The 18,743-nt window shown below is 28.1% G+C and overlaps 1 protein-coding gene across 8 annotated transcripts in view; it reads right to left on the bottom strand.

Moving 5' to 3' along the window:
- The window catches only part of e(y)3 (PHD finger protein enhancer of yellow 3), a 117,874-nt gene that overhangs the window by 37,730 nt on the left and 61,401 nt on the right, over positions 1-18,743 (bottom strand). For all 8 annotated transcript variants that reach the window (XM_075377242.1, XM_075377241.1, XM_075377238.1 and 5 more), the window contains one exon: positions 16,576-16,754. In XM_075377242.1, the coding sequence (XP_075233357.1) occupies positions 16,576-16,754 (179 nt within the window). The remainder of the gene's footprint in view (positions 1-16,575; positions 16,755-18,743) is intronic.

The following is an 18,743-nucleotide window of genomic DNA, read 5'->3' on the forward strand; positions in this document are numbered from 1 at the left end:
GGAATCAAACCTGAGACAAATCACATTAGAGTAAGGGTATTAAAAAGTTGAAAAGTCATTGATCTAAATGTATCAAATTTAAAGTGATTACACTGCAACATTTAAAAAAATGTCTGAATAATCTAGTGTTTTCTTTGACAGGCCAAGAAATTACCAAATGACCCTCGAATATGCTAAAAATAAATCTGACACGTTAGTAAAAACCATCTAAAGAGAATAAAATAAAAATCTAAATTTCCTGAAACCACAAGAAATGAAGTGAAAAATCTTAAAAATTAAGAGGAAAAGTAAGGGTCACATAATTAAAGCTATAAATGGAATTATTAAAATGGAGGGTTGTTAATGAAAGATATACTGTTACAATGAGAGTTCTTGGAGATGAAGATAAGCACCTAACTCTAGATCAATATTCCTACTGAAAAAGATAATCATATGTCAGGCAACTGTTGCAGATCATTAGCTCAACATGAATTAGGTTAATGAGGGATAAGGGAAAGGAAAGGCCTGAGTGCCTTATACTTGAGATACCTTGCACAATATCACCTTCCAAATGAATCTGATAATCTTTCTCTTTTCTTGTGTTTCAAAAATGTTTGTACAAACAAGAAAGCATAATTAAAATCCAGAGGATAGAAACCAGTCGATAAAAAATATAATAACTATTCTACTATCAATGTTACTTAACATAAGACAATTTTAAATGAATGGATCTTAAATTATTTTAAAAATGTTATTTTTACACTCCCAAAGTAGAGAAGATAGTAAACCTATAAAAATTAAAATTTGTCTCCAACCTGAATGACTAATATTTTTATTAATTAATTTTGCATGTCGGTCTTTATTCAAATGTAAGCTGTAAAGCATTTTAAAAATACGCCTAAGGCCCTACTTTTTAGAAAGGAGTAGTTTCATTTTTCCGATTAAAAAAAAGTTGTTTCATTAAATAATTAACAAAAGCCAAATATAAATCATAAAAATGTACAAAAATCGAATCATTTTTTTACATTTGAAGTATTTCTCTTATGAAACAATAGGAACAAGAAAATCAAACAATATTTGATAGTAAGACACTTTAGATCAATAATAACAGAGGATCCAAATATCACACAACCCAAAAAATACTAAATTAATCATAAATAAAAATAATTTATTTTAACAGATAATAATAAAAAATGTATTAACAGATATTTTTAAAATTTCAGAGAAGACCTTTGTAATTGTTGAAAATATCCATCACCTACCTATAGGCAAGCTTTCAGTATTTTATCACATTTGTGGATACACTTCATAATGTAGCACCTATTATTTTTTTATGTTAATTTTCAGTTCGGTAATTTGAAAACTATTTTTATTATATCAAAGAATAAAATTACTGCGAATTATGAAAGGGAGTTTTGTTTTCAAAAAGATAAAAAGAGTCTAGATATGAGATTAGGAGACCTGGTAATTCCATAATTGCCCTTGAAATCAGACAGTCATCAAAAAGTTATTTTAAGAAATTCATAGGTTTATACATATACCTTTAGATTCTAAAAGAGCCAAAATTTAATTAAAATGATGTAATCGGTTAAGTTTCGTTAGCTGTCCATCACAATTTATAATACTTAAGCTGTTTGCTGCCCACCAGACTTTACTTTAAGAACACAAGGCGACCTGATTGTAGTAATATTTTGTGTTATATAAAAAACAAATAACAATTATGCGCCTCAAAATTGTTTACTGAAAAAAAAACATAACATTAGCCTGCCTTGTATTACTACACAACTGCAAATTTACAAGACACTGTCTTTTATTACACCTCTGCTTCTCACAGTGGTCACTTATACTCAACATTTTATGCTTGCACTTGCACTGGTTTTGTTGAGGTAAAGAATTGGCGTTTACATTATAAAGATGCAATTTCTTTTTTTTGTACACGTCTCGTAGCACTCAAATAAATTATTATTAATGGTAACTCCATTATCTAACAGAACTAGCACGGTACTGGTTGTTCACAACAACGATTTTTGCAATAACAGCGCAGGCTGATCGAAACACGGTTAAACTTAAATTATCGTCGATAAAATTAGTAGTCGATAAACAGAATGCATATTATAAAAATAGCGGTGGATAGATAATGGAACCTGAATGGTATATAAGAATTCATTTGCAGATGACATTTTCAAATAAAAATTCATATTTCTAGGGAAAAATTCATTTTAAATCTCTACACAACAAGCGATTCACAAAACATATACGGTTGACTTAACTAAAGGAACATTTATCACATTATGAAAAAAATCAGAGCTCCCGAGAGCGAAACAATAATTATTTTGCATATCTCTAATGCCAAGGTACATTTTTAAATGCAGGATAACTGAATTTTTTATTACCTGTAACAGGGGCTTCATAAATACCCGATAGATGTTTTAATTTTTCAAATTTTGGAGAAAATATTTTTAATTTTATGAGTTTAGGCTTACTTTTTGAGTATTCACAGATATTTAAAATGTTTGTAAAACCAATAGATTTCTTATGTATTCATTTGACTTTGATTCATCACATAAAATAAAGTTTGTTAGTTTGAGGAATCTATCAAACTAGAGAGCGTGGCATGTTTTTATAATTTTTTTTCTTTTTATTTGGCATCATGGTACTGATTCAAACAATTTATTTTCATTTCAGAAACTTACTTAAAAACTATTTCTTACTATAATTAAATTACCTTTATTATTTATTACTTTTATAATTTTTTTAGCATTTATGCAAGTTAAGCGGGTTAACTTTCAAACAGATTTTTGGTTTATTTGTTGTTATTATGCGCTTGGTTTTAAAGTTCAACCGAGTTTGATCTGAAAGAATTGACAAATATAGATTCCCATTTTATGTGAACCCAGGTGCAACAAAATTTAGTAATAAAATAAAATTAGTTAATTTATGTTACAATTTGTTACAACTCCTCTTGCATAGATAGTCTTAAATAAATAAATAAAAATAACTATTAGCGCTCCTCAATAATGTAGTATTATAAATAATTTATTTTAAAAAATGAAAAGAATACTCATCATACATTTTTAACTATTAATAAACTTGACCAAAATTTCAACGACAAAATTGAAAAATAAAGGTAAAGAAACAAGATTTTAATTCTTAAAATTTTAACACTATAACAAAGCTATAATAATACTGTAATTCTAGATAACAACAGTGAGTATTCCCTAAGATATGAGCAGTGATTTGCTGTCTGAAATCTTTAAGGCAGGGTGCACAGAAAAGAACAAGAAAACTAGTTAAACCAACTTCCAATTAAAACATAATAAAAATAACATTAAATGTCAACAGCAGCAGTTATATAGAAGCAAAGAAAAAAGTATGATTGAAAAAAGCTTGAGAGAGAATGATAGTAATTAATGAGAAATCAAGTGACTAATAATTTCAAAGAGAAATAGAGCTGATTCATGAAATCACTCTTGTATTCAATCAAACAACTGAAAAAAATTTATATATAGCAATGAATAGTAAAGTATAAAAACAAATTCAATAATTCAGTTACTTGTTAAAAAATTTACTATAAAAAAAATACTGACAAAAGAAAAATCTGATATAGTGTTAAATAACTAGTGGCATTACAGCACACAATTAAACAAAGAATGACAAAAAAAATTAATTCTTTCATTTAAAAATGTATTAATTCACACTTTATCAATATGGAAAAAAGAAACATAAGTTACCTGTTTGTAGTTTATCAGGCTAATGAAGCCTCAATTTAAATAGCTTTTAAGAGAAGAAAGCATCAAAAAGAGTAACCAAAAGAACTTTATGATTATTATAAATTTAAGAATTAATAAGTAAAATGTAATAATTAAATTACTAAAAAAATCATTAATTTTAAAAATCATGATTATAAAAAATTCAAACATTTAATACAAAATACATAGTTAAGAAAAGAGAAAGAAAAAATATATATAAAACACACATTTAATTCATTTGTTTTTCACTCAAGATATCACAACAAAACAAGAAATGATGCTTTTTTGATTGAAAAAGAAAAACTTTTTTCAGTACAAACTAAAAATTAAATAATTAGATTATGAAAACCAAAGGTAGTCTTTAAAAGGATGTGGAAAATCACAAAGGACTAAAAGAAAAAAGTAAAAAAAATAAATAAGTCCAACAAAAATTTATTGTGCTAAAAAGGAGAGCATTTTAAAAACAAAAAAAAAAATTTCACAAATAAAAAATATATATATGTAAATATTTAAAGACAATAAGAATTACTATTAATACTTCTTTTCTTTTTTTTATGTCAATTAAATCAATTTATTTAAGTAAATAATAAATAACATCACCAAAAATGTTTTAGAAAATTTATCATTTTTTCCATCAAAATAAATACAAGAAAAGAAACTCTATATCATGCACAAAAAATCTAATAAGTAGAATATAAACTATAAATAATGAAAGTTAAATTAGAAAATATTAAATAGATTTTCAAAAACACTAACCAAAATTAAAAATAATGTTAGCTTGAAATTTGTTCTAATTTAAAAAATAAATGTAAATCCATTTGAAAGACGTCAAAAATAATTTCATTATTATTTAATAATTTTCTTTTAATAACAAATGACATAATTTTACATAAAAATAATTAAGGTACTGAAAAAAGTGATCAAGCAAGAATTCAAAGCAAAATTTTACAGATAAACAGAAAATTATGAAGCAAATTTTAAGATCCATAGATACTTTAAAAGAAAGAAAAAAAAAGAATATATGAAATGAATGAAAAACATAACTGATTAACAACTGTCACTGTTATTGAACACCCCGAATAAATATTTTCATTCTCTGGATAAAAATAACATATGGAGGGGGGAAGATTTTATTTCAAAACAAAATTTTCATTAAACTAATAAATTATTAACACATAAGTAGAAACTAAAAAAAAATATTTTTTCAATCAGTAACTCCGAAAAGGAATTTGTAGCAATGGAAAATATAAAAATTAAGGTTATGAAAAACTAAATTTAAGAAGAATTGAAACAAGTTTATGAATTTTGAATTCAATTTATGAAGTTTGAACAACATAGCATTGTTTAGCATTTCGGAATAACGTAGTTTATTTTTATAGAAAAAAAAGAAGAGTTTACTGACAAATAACATAACTCTTTTCAATATTATTATTATTATTATGATTAATTATTTTTACCTTCTCTTTTTTCTGTTATATACTTTCACAGATATCTGGTTCTTCAAGGAAATTTTTTATTTAAAAATAACTAAATAATAACAATTAAAAGCTATAGAGACAAATCATGACCTCAGCTCAATAGGGCTCCTTTAAAAAAGGAAAATTTTACCGAAGAACAATTTTAATCTTACAGGTTTGCGTTATAAGACCTCGAGCATGTTATTCATTTATAAACTTTACTTAAACAATATTTAAGGTTTTTTATAATAGCATGTCGCAAGAATCAGTTTCTTTCTTACTCCAATTTTTCATTATTTTCATTTTATTTTTGTGCTGCTCTTAAGAAAATGAATATTCTCCCCATACAGTGAATTCAATGAGGTTCCATCAACAATATTACCAGTAAAAATACTTTTTAATACACTGTTTTTCTTTTATTTTATTAAAAATTTTATATTTTACAGGCTAGTTATTATGGGTCATATAACTGACTACATAAAACTTATATTGAAAAGTATCAATAATTTTTTTTTTCGAAAACTAGACTAAAAATTAATGAAACTATTAATACAATATTTTAATTATCTTACCCCCTAGATATAGAAATTAATAATAGGAAACAAAATCGCTTAAGTAAATTGCAAGTTTCAAACTTGGGCTTATCTCACTGAAACAATTTCTTTTTCTAGTAGCCCAGTATTTCTAGTTTATATCCTAAAGAAGTCTAATTTACATGGAATTACAAAAAAAACAAAGACGCTGCTGCAGTCAAAATTACAAATTGTTAAATTAAAACTAAAGTTAAATTAATAATTAGAACTTAATACCTAACGACTCATTAACAATTATTGTTTCTTATAACTTGGTGTTTTTGGTTAACAAAGAAAATACCACAACACAAACAAAAGAAAAAAGTGACAAAAAAGATATTATATTAATTACGTTTATAAAAATGTTAATTTAAGGTTTGCAGGTTATCGTTATGATTTATTATAACACAAAAAGTCCTTACATCAGTTCGATTCATTATTACCTGAACTAAAATAAATAACACATTAAAATAGTTCTCTTATGCCAATAGAAAGAATATTTTTTAAGTTTAGCTTCAAAAAAGCCCACACCTATTTTTGACATCCACTAGTACAGACTTAATATCCTTTACTTTTGACCGAGTAATTTTTTTGAGTCAGATTTTGTGTGAGGTATAATTGGGTATGGTGAAACCTGGCCAGAAAGGCAAATTCTTGTCTGCATACTATTATGTACAAGACTACTTCAAAAGTTTATACTTTTGAAGCTATGTGATAATTTGAATTTGAACAGACAACAGTGGTCCTTGACAAAATTGCAGCCGTAAAACCTTTGAAAATAGAACAATGGTGTAATCAAATTTGTTTTGCTATTGTAAGTCTGATGCTGTCATTTGTATCATAAAAGATAGAAGAGACCAAACTTCTGATTTTCTTAATAATTTTTCAATCTAAGAGCAAACATTATCACATTCTTGTATACATGAATGCCCGGTGTTCAGTATTTCACGACAAATGTTTCTGTTTTTGTGTCTTAGTAAAAAGTTTGTAATAGCTGCAGATATTAAATTGTTTCTATTTTGTAGAAGGCAACTGTCACTTATGTAATAACTTTGATTATATGCAGATGATCGATCATTATTTTATTTAAAATCTTAATAACAGTACTAGCTAGGCATAAGAACCCAGCTCCATCCGAGAAGAACCATGACCACCCTGTAAGAACATCACTCCAGACACTACATTACACCTTGTCTACAGTATGATGTCAATCATACTGTATGTTGTAAGTTTTCTTTTATAAAATACAATACTTGTATTTGTCCTAAGTCAAAAGACATGTCCTAAGTCAAAATAAACTAATATTTGTGATCTGTCACCATTTTTAAGTTTGTTAACAATGTTTTTTTTATCATATCTATATTCTATCCTCATCAAATCTTTCGCTAAAATGTCTTCCACATTCATTCTTTTTGCTATATTCATTTTCATAACGTTTTTGCTATATTTTTCAGATTCAACCCGTATAAACGTTTTGCTCTTATTCCCAAATAACTCACACATTTTGCACCTGTGTACTTTTAAGAAGCAGGAAATTCAAATTGAATTCAAAATTAAAAATAATCACTGTATATATAGAAATCTTTAAGTTTCAAGCAATCTGTAAAAAATTATATTTCAACACACCTTTCTACATACAAATCATACATTTTTGATATCTAGTGAGGGATCTAAGTATTTTTTTGAAGGAGAGACTGGAATAGCGAGATGAAACCTTAAGAAAACATTTTATGCGATTTCTTACTACTTCCTTATGTTCAAATGGAACAATTTTTTTTTATTCCCTCTGCCATCAGATTTTGGTGTTTCAGAAATGCTTATTTTTGTGAACATTGTAGATGGGTTTTTGACTTATGCATAAAGTATTTAAAAAGAAATTCTTACATATCCTTATTTTAGTATTACTTTTTTGAAAAAAATATATTGAAAATATGTAACCGGTTTTTAGTTTTAGACTTTCTCAATAGTATTATTCAGCAGAAAGAATTTTTTTGTTCATAATCTAATTTGTAATAAGAATTAAAAATCACAGTTCTGTCATCATCAGAAATGTGATCAGAACAACTAAATTTACAAGAATTATTACAATTTTTTGTAGTCTTAATCATCTTTGCAAATTTTATCTTGCCACTGCAGCTAGAAATATAATAAATATTCCTTCCCGGCTTGGTAGTTTCTTTTATTTACATGTTTTTTCCAGTTACATGGATTGCGAGACTGTACTCTAGTTTTTTCCCTAGATTTTATTGGCATTTTCTCAGACTCTGACTCGGTATTTTCAGTGTCACTATAGGGAACCAATAGTTTGACTGAAATATTATACAAATTTCTTCTAGAACATTAGGAGATGAAAGAGTTTCTTTAGAGAGAGCGATTGCCTTCAGAATCATCAAACAGCCTAACAATAAAACAAAATTGGCAAACTACAGGGAATATTTCACTAGTCAAGATTTATTTATTTATATAAATAAGAAAATTATATAAATTATTTATTTCATTAAACAAGATTTATTAATAAATTTGAAAATGGAACTTTATTCTTTTGAATTTTTGTTAGAGTCCAAACAGAACCATAATGAACTGAGATTTTTGTAAAATTAGGTTGAAATTGACTAAAAAATTAACACTACACAGTAAGTTGTCATGGTATAGAATCTTTTACTCCTGAAATCTCATTTTCATAAAAAAAAAAAGTCAGATGAAACCCTATTGAACTGAGGTCACAATATATTCAATATTTCAGTCATTGAAGTAAATTTGAAATAAACATATGCCTGTAGTTTTTAATTTCTTAAGATTTATGTATGAAATAAATATACATTTTGACTGAAACAGTAAATGGATATCTCTGAAATTTTTAATGTTTTTATTTGTTATTTGATTAAATATTTGTTATGAAGAAGCATATACCTTCAGCACTTTAAGCAGTTATGGGAATCAGTAATTTTAAAAAAGTTAATTTTAACAAAATTATGTTTCTGCTGCTAGGTTGCAATCTGCTAAGACGTTTATTAACTTTCCAACATCTTATAAATTTATTTCAATTAAGATAAAAAATATATATATAAATGTAAAAATAAAAAAGTAAACTATTTATAATCCAAACAACATATCCAATTAAAGTTAATTAATAAATTATAAACGTTTATGACAGTAACTATATATATATATATATATATATATATATATATATATATATATATATACACATGTATACAAATAAGTAATTAATCAAAATATTTCTTTAGCAGAGGAGATGTAACAACCTTTTCAGTCTTTTAAAATTATGTAAAATAAGTTTAAAGAATATTGAAATTAAAAAAAGTATGAATTTCAACACATGTGTCCTAAATGCAATAACAAAATAATTCATACAATTTGTTGAATAACTAATGAAACAATATATAATCACAAATAGAGAATATATTAGTGTTATACAATTACATGGCTACCTACATTTTTTGATAAAAATCAACCACAGAAATGATTAAGACCTAAAGCAATTAAAATAAATACTTCCAGCACACTCAAAACATATATTACCATTATAATAATTGTAATCAATAAATACTCAATTAAATGATAAAACAATAACTGAATTATTAACATGCTATTAGTAAATATAATTTATTTCATAACTGTAACAAAGTAACTTTCTTTATCAATTTTTTTTATCGGGTAACCTATCTCACAATTATTATTATCAACAACACATATAAATCCATAATGAAGAATTTTTATTCCTGAGATGCTCTAAAATAAATACTTTTAATTATTTCAACACATCAAACATTTTTAAAGCTATTTAATAATAGATTCTAAACAACAAATAAAAACACTAAAATAAACAAAATTACTACCTCTCATGTCAACAAAACTCTAATAAGTACTAAATAATATTTTCATATAAATAAATACACCTAGATCTACTTAAATAAATAGAATAAAATAACTGAAATAGTACTAAGAAGAAATGACTAAAAATTACAGAAAAAAAAACACCTATTTAATACATAAAAGACAAAAATTACTGACAGAATGTATTACAACTATCCAAATAACCATTCAACAGCATTATCCTATATAGTCAACTTTCTTTACTGAGAATTCTCTATACTTACTAAAGACTGATTTCTTACAAAGTTAATTAAGGTAGTAACAAGTTACAGGAAAAAATTATGTCTGCAGGTAACTGAAATGCTCAATAATATATCAAAGTATAATACTCGGTCAAATATATACTCATTTTATGAGATATAAATCAAGAAGCTACGGTCAAAGGATAGAAAGTATAGGAACTGATCCTGAAAAACATACAGCATCAGCAAAAGGCTGAAAAAAGCTACAAACATTTTTAATAAAAATTATTTCTTCTGTAGAATAGTAAAGAAATTTTTTAAGATTCTCTTTCAAGTTAAATTATCCCCAGTCTTATAACCAATATTTCGGTTAAAATGACCATAAGGCACTGAGACCCTTACAGAAAGCTCCCTTGATAGTTTGATCATTCTGTAGATGTAAAGCTGAACAGCTTACACAATTCACATGGTAATTCTAGGTTTTAGAAAAGAAGGCTCCCCTCTGACTATTATGGTCAGAGATACTAACAAATGATACTGATAAATATCACCAACAGTGAATTACGGAAAACAAGTTTATTAATCTTGCCATCAAGCATTACCACTTATCTTTAAATTCCACCCTGGGTCAATCCATTTGAAATGACTCAAGGTGGTTGCTTGACCAATTCAAAAAAAATTGAAGCTTACCCACTTGTTTCCTGAATGTTTCAGGACCTTAAAACTATTTTCTTCTCAAGGTAAAAGATTGTTCCAGTGGTTTATTTACCTATCTCTCTTCTTTCTATGAGAAAATTACCGATAAAGTTGAACATGAAAAATTGTGAAATTTCACTTTTGGTCATATTTTTCAAGAGGCAACGATGACATACGCAGTTTGAATTATTTTTTTTATATATAGGTATATGTTAGTAGTTTTACCATAAATAATATTAATGACGATATACTTATCCTTAAATCTTTATGAAATTTTGTAAACTAATTTTTTGAAAAAAATTCAAATGTTGGCTTCAAATAACTTTTGAATAAATAGGTGTGTAACAAAAATGGCTGCCATAGGTAAACTGCTTAAACAAAAAATTAAGAAAAAATAATTTTAAGGTCCTCACACATGTAGGAAACAAGATGGTAAGTTTCATTTTTTTTTTAATTGGTCAAGCAACCAGCTTATGTTGTTTTGGAACACTTCAAATGGAGTGACCCCCTTTAATTATCAGTATGTTATTACCATCAGATTGTAAGGTTGCGGTCTACTAACTCAGCTATTATTTTTAATTCCTGTTTGAAGTACAATTCTCATTCAGTACCTGATAATGAAATAAACATGTCTGCAAAAAGTGATATCTCAAAGATGCTTCTAAGCAGTTCTCATACACAAAAGTATTTACAATAGAGCTTTAATAAAATATTTAGCATTTTTAAGTGTGGTCAATCAAACCAAAAAGCTTAATCATTTCCTACAGAAATAAAAAACTGGAAATAAATATAATGTTATTAACAAAAACTGATAACCCTTGAATGTATTTAGAAGAAATTACACGAGTTAAGCAATACCCAGCTAAAGTGATGTGCATATACATTACATCAGTAACACATCAAATTAACTATAATGTACTTTTTTAATATCCTTCTGATACTGAAAATCAATAACAAACCTACATCAGACCAGAAAGCTGACAACTAAGAATTGGTGCCTGCTAGGGTATTTCCACTAATAGTGATACAGACTCTTCCATCAGCAGTCAGCCAGGTGAATTTTCCCCGTTAAAAAAAAAAGTGGAATTCTGTAGACTATCAATTTTAAAAATCAAAACAAAAAATCACCAAATAAAAGCTAAAAATGGCTCCAAAGTAGCATGTGATGTAGAAAGTCTCCATACTATGGAAACAATTAATTAATGGAAACTAGAAACTGTTGGAACAGTCTACAATGCTGAGCTTTATGATATCTGCTGGTTCTTCAGCACTGCAAGTATGGTTATTTTGATGCAAGCTAATATTACATTACTTCATATATTGCAGTAATGAGGAGGCAATGCAAAACAACCTCTGATAAATCTAAAATAATATAGAGTTTTGCATATATTAACTACAAATTTATATCGATGTAACACTTTGCAAGACTGAAATAGTTGTTGCATAGATCATGAACAAGTAGAGTGATTAAGAAATGGAGTTGCCACACTCTGAAGAGGAAAACCAAGAGATTTACTGTGAAGGAAAATCACAATATGAAGAACGTTACCGTCAAAATAGACAGAATTAGAAATATACTTCACATTGTGGATTTGCTATTGAAACTAATTTTTTTTTAGTCACCATGTAAACTTGAACACTGTATGCAGGAACAGAGAATAGAAATTTAGTAGCAAATGAAAAATGCCTTGCCTAATGGGGAATTCAAACCAAATCCTTCCAAATGAAAGACTGAGACACTTCCACACTGCTGTGGAGGTTGGCATTTTCTTAATGCATCCCTTTTTACAAAATATAAATTGTATTTAATTATTTAATCCTTCCATTAACAGATGGATATTGCTTTTATACACAGCTATATTCAGGGTATTTTATACACAGTTGTTCAGTTAAAAAAATTACCCACACAGTTATGAAACTTTTCACTTTGGACACAATGTCTTTGACAATAAAGTGGGTTCAAGGTAGGCAAGTATGAACAATGTAGGCGTTTATGAAAAAAGTATGTGTTATAATGGGAAAATATCATCATTAAAAATAATTGTTTTTTTTTTTTTTTCAATGACCTCATTAAGAATATTATGTTGAAATGATTATAAAAATAATATACTGCAGATATAAATAAAAATATGTTTATTATTTCAGTTATAAAAAAAATAATTGTAAAAAAACTTCCATAGGATGTGAAAAAAATAAAAGATAAATATAACACTAACCAATCAAATGAAATATAAACATGTACTATAACACTATCCAATAATAACCTGTGCACTATATACGGATTTATATTTAATTAACCAATTTTATAATTTACCAGGTAAACAACTACAATAAGCAAAACCGCCGATCAAGCAAATGGTATTTCGTTAATTAACCTAATTTTACCATCAAAAACACCCTGATGGAACAACTCTTTTTAAGGTTAATGTCTTAATAAAATCAGGTATAAAAAATATAAATAATTTACACATCTAGGCGGGTAAATTTTAGAACATTATAGTTTTTATTGAAGTATTTTATTAAAAATAATTGTTCAATTCGTAGAATCTTTTTACATATGTTAAAAGTAAAGAATACTCCTTAAATGAAATTATACAAATGTTTACTGCCAGGGTTTCTACTGGCAAGTAAAAACTACAGAGTTTCTTCTTAGACCAGCAAGGACCTATAGAACCCTAGATGCAAAAAAACGTTAAGTACAAAATAAGCCAAGTAAATGAATTAAGCTGGATTTTTGGTGTTTAAACATTTTTTTTATATTTCAGAATTATAATTCATTTCTAAAATTAAGTCATGTAGGTTTTACCAAACAAAAAATGGATAAAACAATGCAATAAAAGCCGTTCATTCTATAAGCCAGTTATATAAAGAAAAAACTGTGAAAAACTGCCATGTACATGTTCATATACTATTTTTATCACTGTAATTTTTTTAACTAGCTGTAAAAGAATTAACCCCATTGGAAAACTATAGACCAGTACTATTGAAAATCAATAATAGTTAGATAAATTAAATTAAAATTGAAATCTGAAATTTATTACCACCAATTAAACTGTTATGTTGATATAGATGACTCTGCCATAAGGTGCAATGCATCCTTAGATTTATTTACAACTGTTTATTCAATTACTAATGATTTACTTATCTGATTACAAGAATTATAAGTGTATTCATATGTAAACAGATTGATATTCTCTGAAATTGTTGACAATGATTTGAATTAACAACCCGAATACAAGTTTTGTCCTATCTTGGAAATATATGTGTGTATATGCGTGTGCACACGCGCGCAACTCAAAGTTTAAAAACTTAAACAAGTTTTTGTTTTTTCGAATTAAGAGGTTTTTAAAACTAAATAATTCACCCTGCTGCCAATTCCCAACAACCTGTATTGTATAATACAGCTGCACTCTACCTAACTACAGCCTTACTTCAATGCCTATAGCTTGTTAATGATAAATTCAATTTTCAAACATAGAAACTTACATCAGTTGACTATAAAGGATAATATAGCTCAGTGGTAGTCAACCTTTTTATACCTACCGCCCACTTTTATATCTCTGTTAGTAGTAAAATTTTCTAACCGCCCACCAGTTCCACAGTAATGGTGATTTATAAAGTAGGGAAGTAACTTTACTTTATAGAATTTATAAAGTAATGTTACAGCAAGTTAAAGTATATAATAATAATTACTTACCAAATACTTTATGTCAGACTTTCGTTAAGTATGGTAGAATAAATCTTTATTAACAACTTACTGTAGTTTAATATATCTTTTTATTTATACTTCGCATATATAGAAGCATGAAGTCTGATGAAATTACATTTAATTAACTAAATTATTAATGAGCTCCCTGAGGCTGATGCTGTGAAACTAAATACTGGATATCTGTTCAAATCTTGTAAGGGACAAACAAAGGTTTCCTCTTTCGGAAATATTCACGCAGTTTCTTTTTTTGGTCATAATATGATTAACAGCACTAAAGCATGGTTCCACAAGTTATGAGGTAGGGAAAGGTATCAACAAACTGAATATTATTTTACGCATATCTGGATATAAAACACGCATTTTTTTATTTTGCCATAGGTTTTCATATTCACCACTATAAAATTTGTTTATTTTCTTTATCATATCTAATTTCTAACAGTTCTTGATAAGTTGTATCAGCCTCTTCAACATTTGCGGTAAAGGATTTTTGATGAAAAATCCTCATACACCTTCAATTTCAAAATATCTTCAAATCGTTTTTCCATGTCCAATTTAAGTTCATTGAGGTGGCTACTGAATCTGTCAATATCATCTGGAAGTTACATCATCTTTTATAGATGACAATTTAGGAAACTGATGAAATTCTCTCTTCAATAGATTATAACAAAGTAGTTCAAGTTTGTCAGTAAATGATAACACAATACTATAGGAATCTTATTAGCTCCTTGATGCAAGTTGACATCATTAAATCTCTTGAAAATATCTGCCAAATAAAAGGCATCATACTTTACTGTTTTTAACTGGTGACACAGACTGGTCTCATTATTACTTTCAAAAAATTATATGACACTATCATACAATGCTACAAAACAAGCCAAAGACGTACCCTTTGACAGCCACCAGACTTCTGTGTGCAAAAGTACCTACTAAAATCTTCATTATAGTCCTCGCAAAGTTGTCGAAACATTTTAACTTTTTTTGCATCGGACTTGATTTTGTTTACAGCTCAAATTATTATAGTTAATGATGAATGGAGAATTGTACTTAGATATTTTCCTGCAAGATGTTGTCTGTGCGCCACACATGAATATATAAAACATTTGGCAAATCCACAACAGCAACCACATGCAACAATATTACTCAAATAATATTATTTTTTGTAAAGTATGATTTCACAGTATTAAGTATAGATAATACTCTTGAATCTGTGATGAGATTTATTTTAAATAGGATTTCTTCTCGTAATGTATTGTCTTCATCAAAATAATGTACATACGCCATCAATAAAGTATTATTATCTCTGATGATAGACTCATCCGATTGCATGGAAAATGAAGACTTTTGGAGAATAATTATAAATTTTTTTAACATTAACTGCCATTTCTTCAATTTTTCGTTTTATTGTGCTACCGCTTAGGGGCAATATTTTTAAAATTTCAGGTATATCGTGATGCATTACTGTTGAGATTAATTCTTTTATGGAGGGTATTATTACAGTTTCTCCAATATTATAGCTTTTACCACTTTTTGCAATTAATTATGAAATGCAATAAGCAGCAATTAATCCATCTTCATTCACTGCATGTTGTTTCTTAAATGATGCAATGATTGTCAAACGACTTTGAAATTTTTTATATATTTCCTGAAAATATTCAATGGGCTTGTCCTTATCATTTGGATGCTTTGTAGAAAGACGTTCTCGTAATCGACTTGGCTTCATTGTTTCATCGGATAATGTTTTATGACAATAAATACTGTTTATTTATAACAGATTTTACGAAACACAACTTCAGGTACTTTGGCAAATAGCCACGAACGTACCTCTTTATTTGAGACACGGGGTCACAATGTTTTGTTTAAAGCTGTAGGCATATGCTCACTCTCATAAATATAACTGCATACTGACCAGATGCACGAGCTATTCTGAGATGAGACTGTTTTGTTTGCGGTTGCACTATAGCACCATTTAGTTTCACTTACATGACATGAACTAAACTTGAGCGTGGGCAATACAAATAGTATATTTTCTGAAATTTTAATTGTCACCGGGAATTTTATGAAAACCTAAGAAAAATGTTTTTAAATAATGCTATGAAAATTTTTTAAAAAGTCGATTAAATTTAAAAAAAAAGGAAAGTGCTACAAAATCGGACAAAACCCCTGCTGCCCACCATGAAAGCTGGAACACCCACTAATGAGCAGTAGGGACCAGGCTGACTACCACTGATATAGGTCAAAAAAAAAAGAAGTAATAATACATTAATCATGAAAAAAATCATTCATTGGTAGTTTTAACAGAGCACTGTGTTATATTTTGAATAAAAGAAGACTGACTGCTCTTAGTGCACTGGGCACAATGAATCAAAACTTCAGGCTGATCTTGTTTATTCCTTGTTTTATCACCACCACATACTTTACAATGAGCTTCTTCCATCTGGCGTTCTTTCACACGATCTTTATCATCTTCTTCACATGTACCTTCAGTATCTTGTGTACCTTCACTTGAAGTGTCACTAAAAAAAGAAAAGTACCATCATACTTTCTCATAATTACATTTTGTATGAAATAAATTTAAATCATGATTTAAACAAAGATCCCCGATAATACATTTCATTTTAATTCTGAAAAAAATATTTAAAATTAATCTTATTTCTGTTTTAAATTATTATAAACTTTATGTACATATTAACCCGGACGTTAAGATAGGACGTTTAATATATATATATATATATTATACGAGTGTAAGTCAATTATTATCTGCAATTTAGTTATATTTTTGTTTATGTTGGTAGTACTGTCGTGTTGCGTAGATGATGCATGCATGATTTAATTGTTATGTCTGTGCAGGTTTGATGGTGCTAGGTTAGTTCCATTATCGCTGCCATGCCGTTAACCATGGCTGCTCCGCTTTCTGTTTGCACCAAAGAAAAGCAATGTTCAGTGATCTGTTTTTTTTTGTGGTCGGAAGATTTTATCAGGGGCCGAAATTCATCGAAGACTTTCAGTACAGTATGGGAATAGTGTGTTGCCGCAACAGAATGTCTACGAATGGATTGAAAAACTCAAAAACAGTCGCACAAGTGTTACGCACAATGAAGGAGCCAGATGACCGTTTACCACCACAAATGAGGAAAACATTGAGCGTGCAGGTGACATGGTTTTCTTAGACAGACGAGTAACTATTGATGATGTGGCACATTGTCTACAAATTGGTCACGGTTCTGCAAACGAAATCAGCCACAACAGACTTAGCTTTCATAAAGTCTGTGCAAGATGGGTCCCAAAACAACTCACACAGTTGCATAAACAAACGCGCTTGGACATTTGGATAGCTATGGTAATGAACAGGACATCTTCTTAGACAGAATCATCACTGGTAACTGAACATGGATCCATCATTACGAGCAGGAGAGTAAACGGCAGAGTATGGAATGGAAACATCCAAATTCGCCCTGCAAAAAAAATGTTCAAGACCCAACCGTCAACAGGAAAACTGATGCTTATGGGTTTTTGGGACTCACAAGGCCCAGTACTGTAATACTGTGAAGAAAGGGGCACGACAATAAACAGTGCACATTACAGTGAGATGCTTACTGCCAAGCTGAAACTTGCAATTCGAAGCAAACACCGAGGACTGCTGTCGAATGGTGTTGTGTTGTTGCACGACAATGCCTGTCCGCATACTGCTGCCCACACTGCTGAAACGCTCCAGAAACTCAACTTTGAAGTACTAGCTCATCCTCCGTGTAGTCCTGATCTTGCTCCTTCTGACTACCACTTATTTGGTCCACTCAAAGAGGTATTAAGGGGCTGTCAATTTACCTTCAGACGAAACAGTTAAAAGAAGCGGTGCAATCCTGGCTCGCAGCTTAACCGAAAATCTTCTTTTATGAGGGCATCAGGAAGCTTGTGCAACGATGGACCAAGTGCGTCGAAATGCTAGCGGACTATGTTGAAAAATGATGTACATGTAAGTTTCCTATTTGTATTGTAACAAAATTTATAACTACATTGCGGATAATAATTGACTTATTACCCTCATGTATATATATATATATATATATATATATATATATACATCCTTTTCTTCATAAAATAAAAAAAGCTTTTTGAAAAGGCTAATAATTAAAAAATATATACATACTATTCATTTTATAATAATAAACATCATAATTCTGTAGGGAAAGAGTTATTCATACATCCCAGAGAATTGTTCTCTGGGAGTTCTGGTACAGTGAAGAAAGATTTTAAAGATAAATAGGTTTTATATACTGATTATTTCTTTTATAATTTTGTAAAATATATTTTCTAATTTTTAATAACTATTACATAAAATAAATATTAATTACTTCACAAAATAAAGTAACTCTTAATAATTTTAGTATAAAAAGTATATAATAAAGTATAAAAAAAATTTACGTTGACATTTTCTTTTGATTCAATCCTTTTATTAAAAAAAAGGTACTAAAGAAAAAAATACTTCAGTGAAATTTATATAAATT

This window comes from Lycorma delicatula, chromosome 10 (genome assembly GCF_047948215.1).
Source record: "Lycorma delicatula isolate Av1 chromosome 10, ASM4794821v1, whole genome shotgun sequence".
Taxonomy (NCBI): Eukaryota; Metazoa; Arthropoda; class Insecta; order Hemiptera; family Fulgoridae; genus Lycorma; species Lycorma delicatula.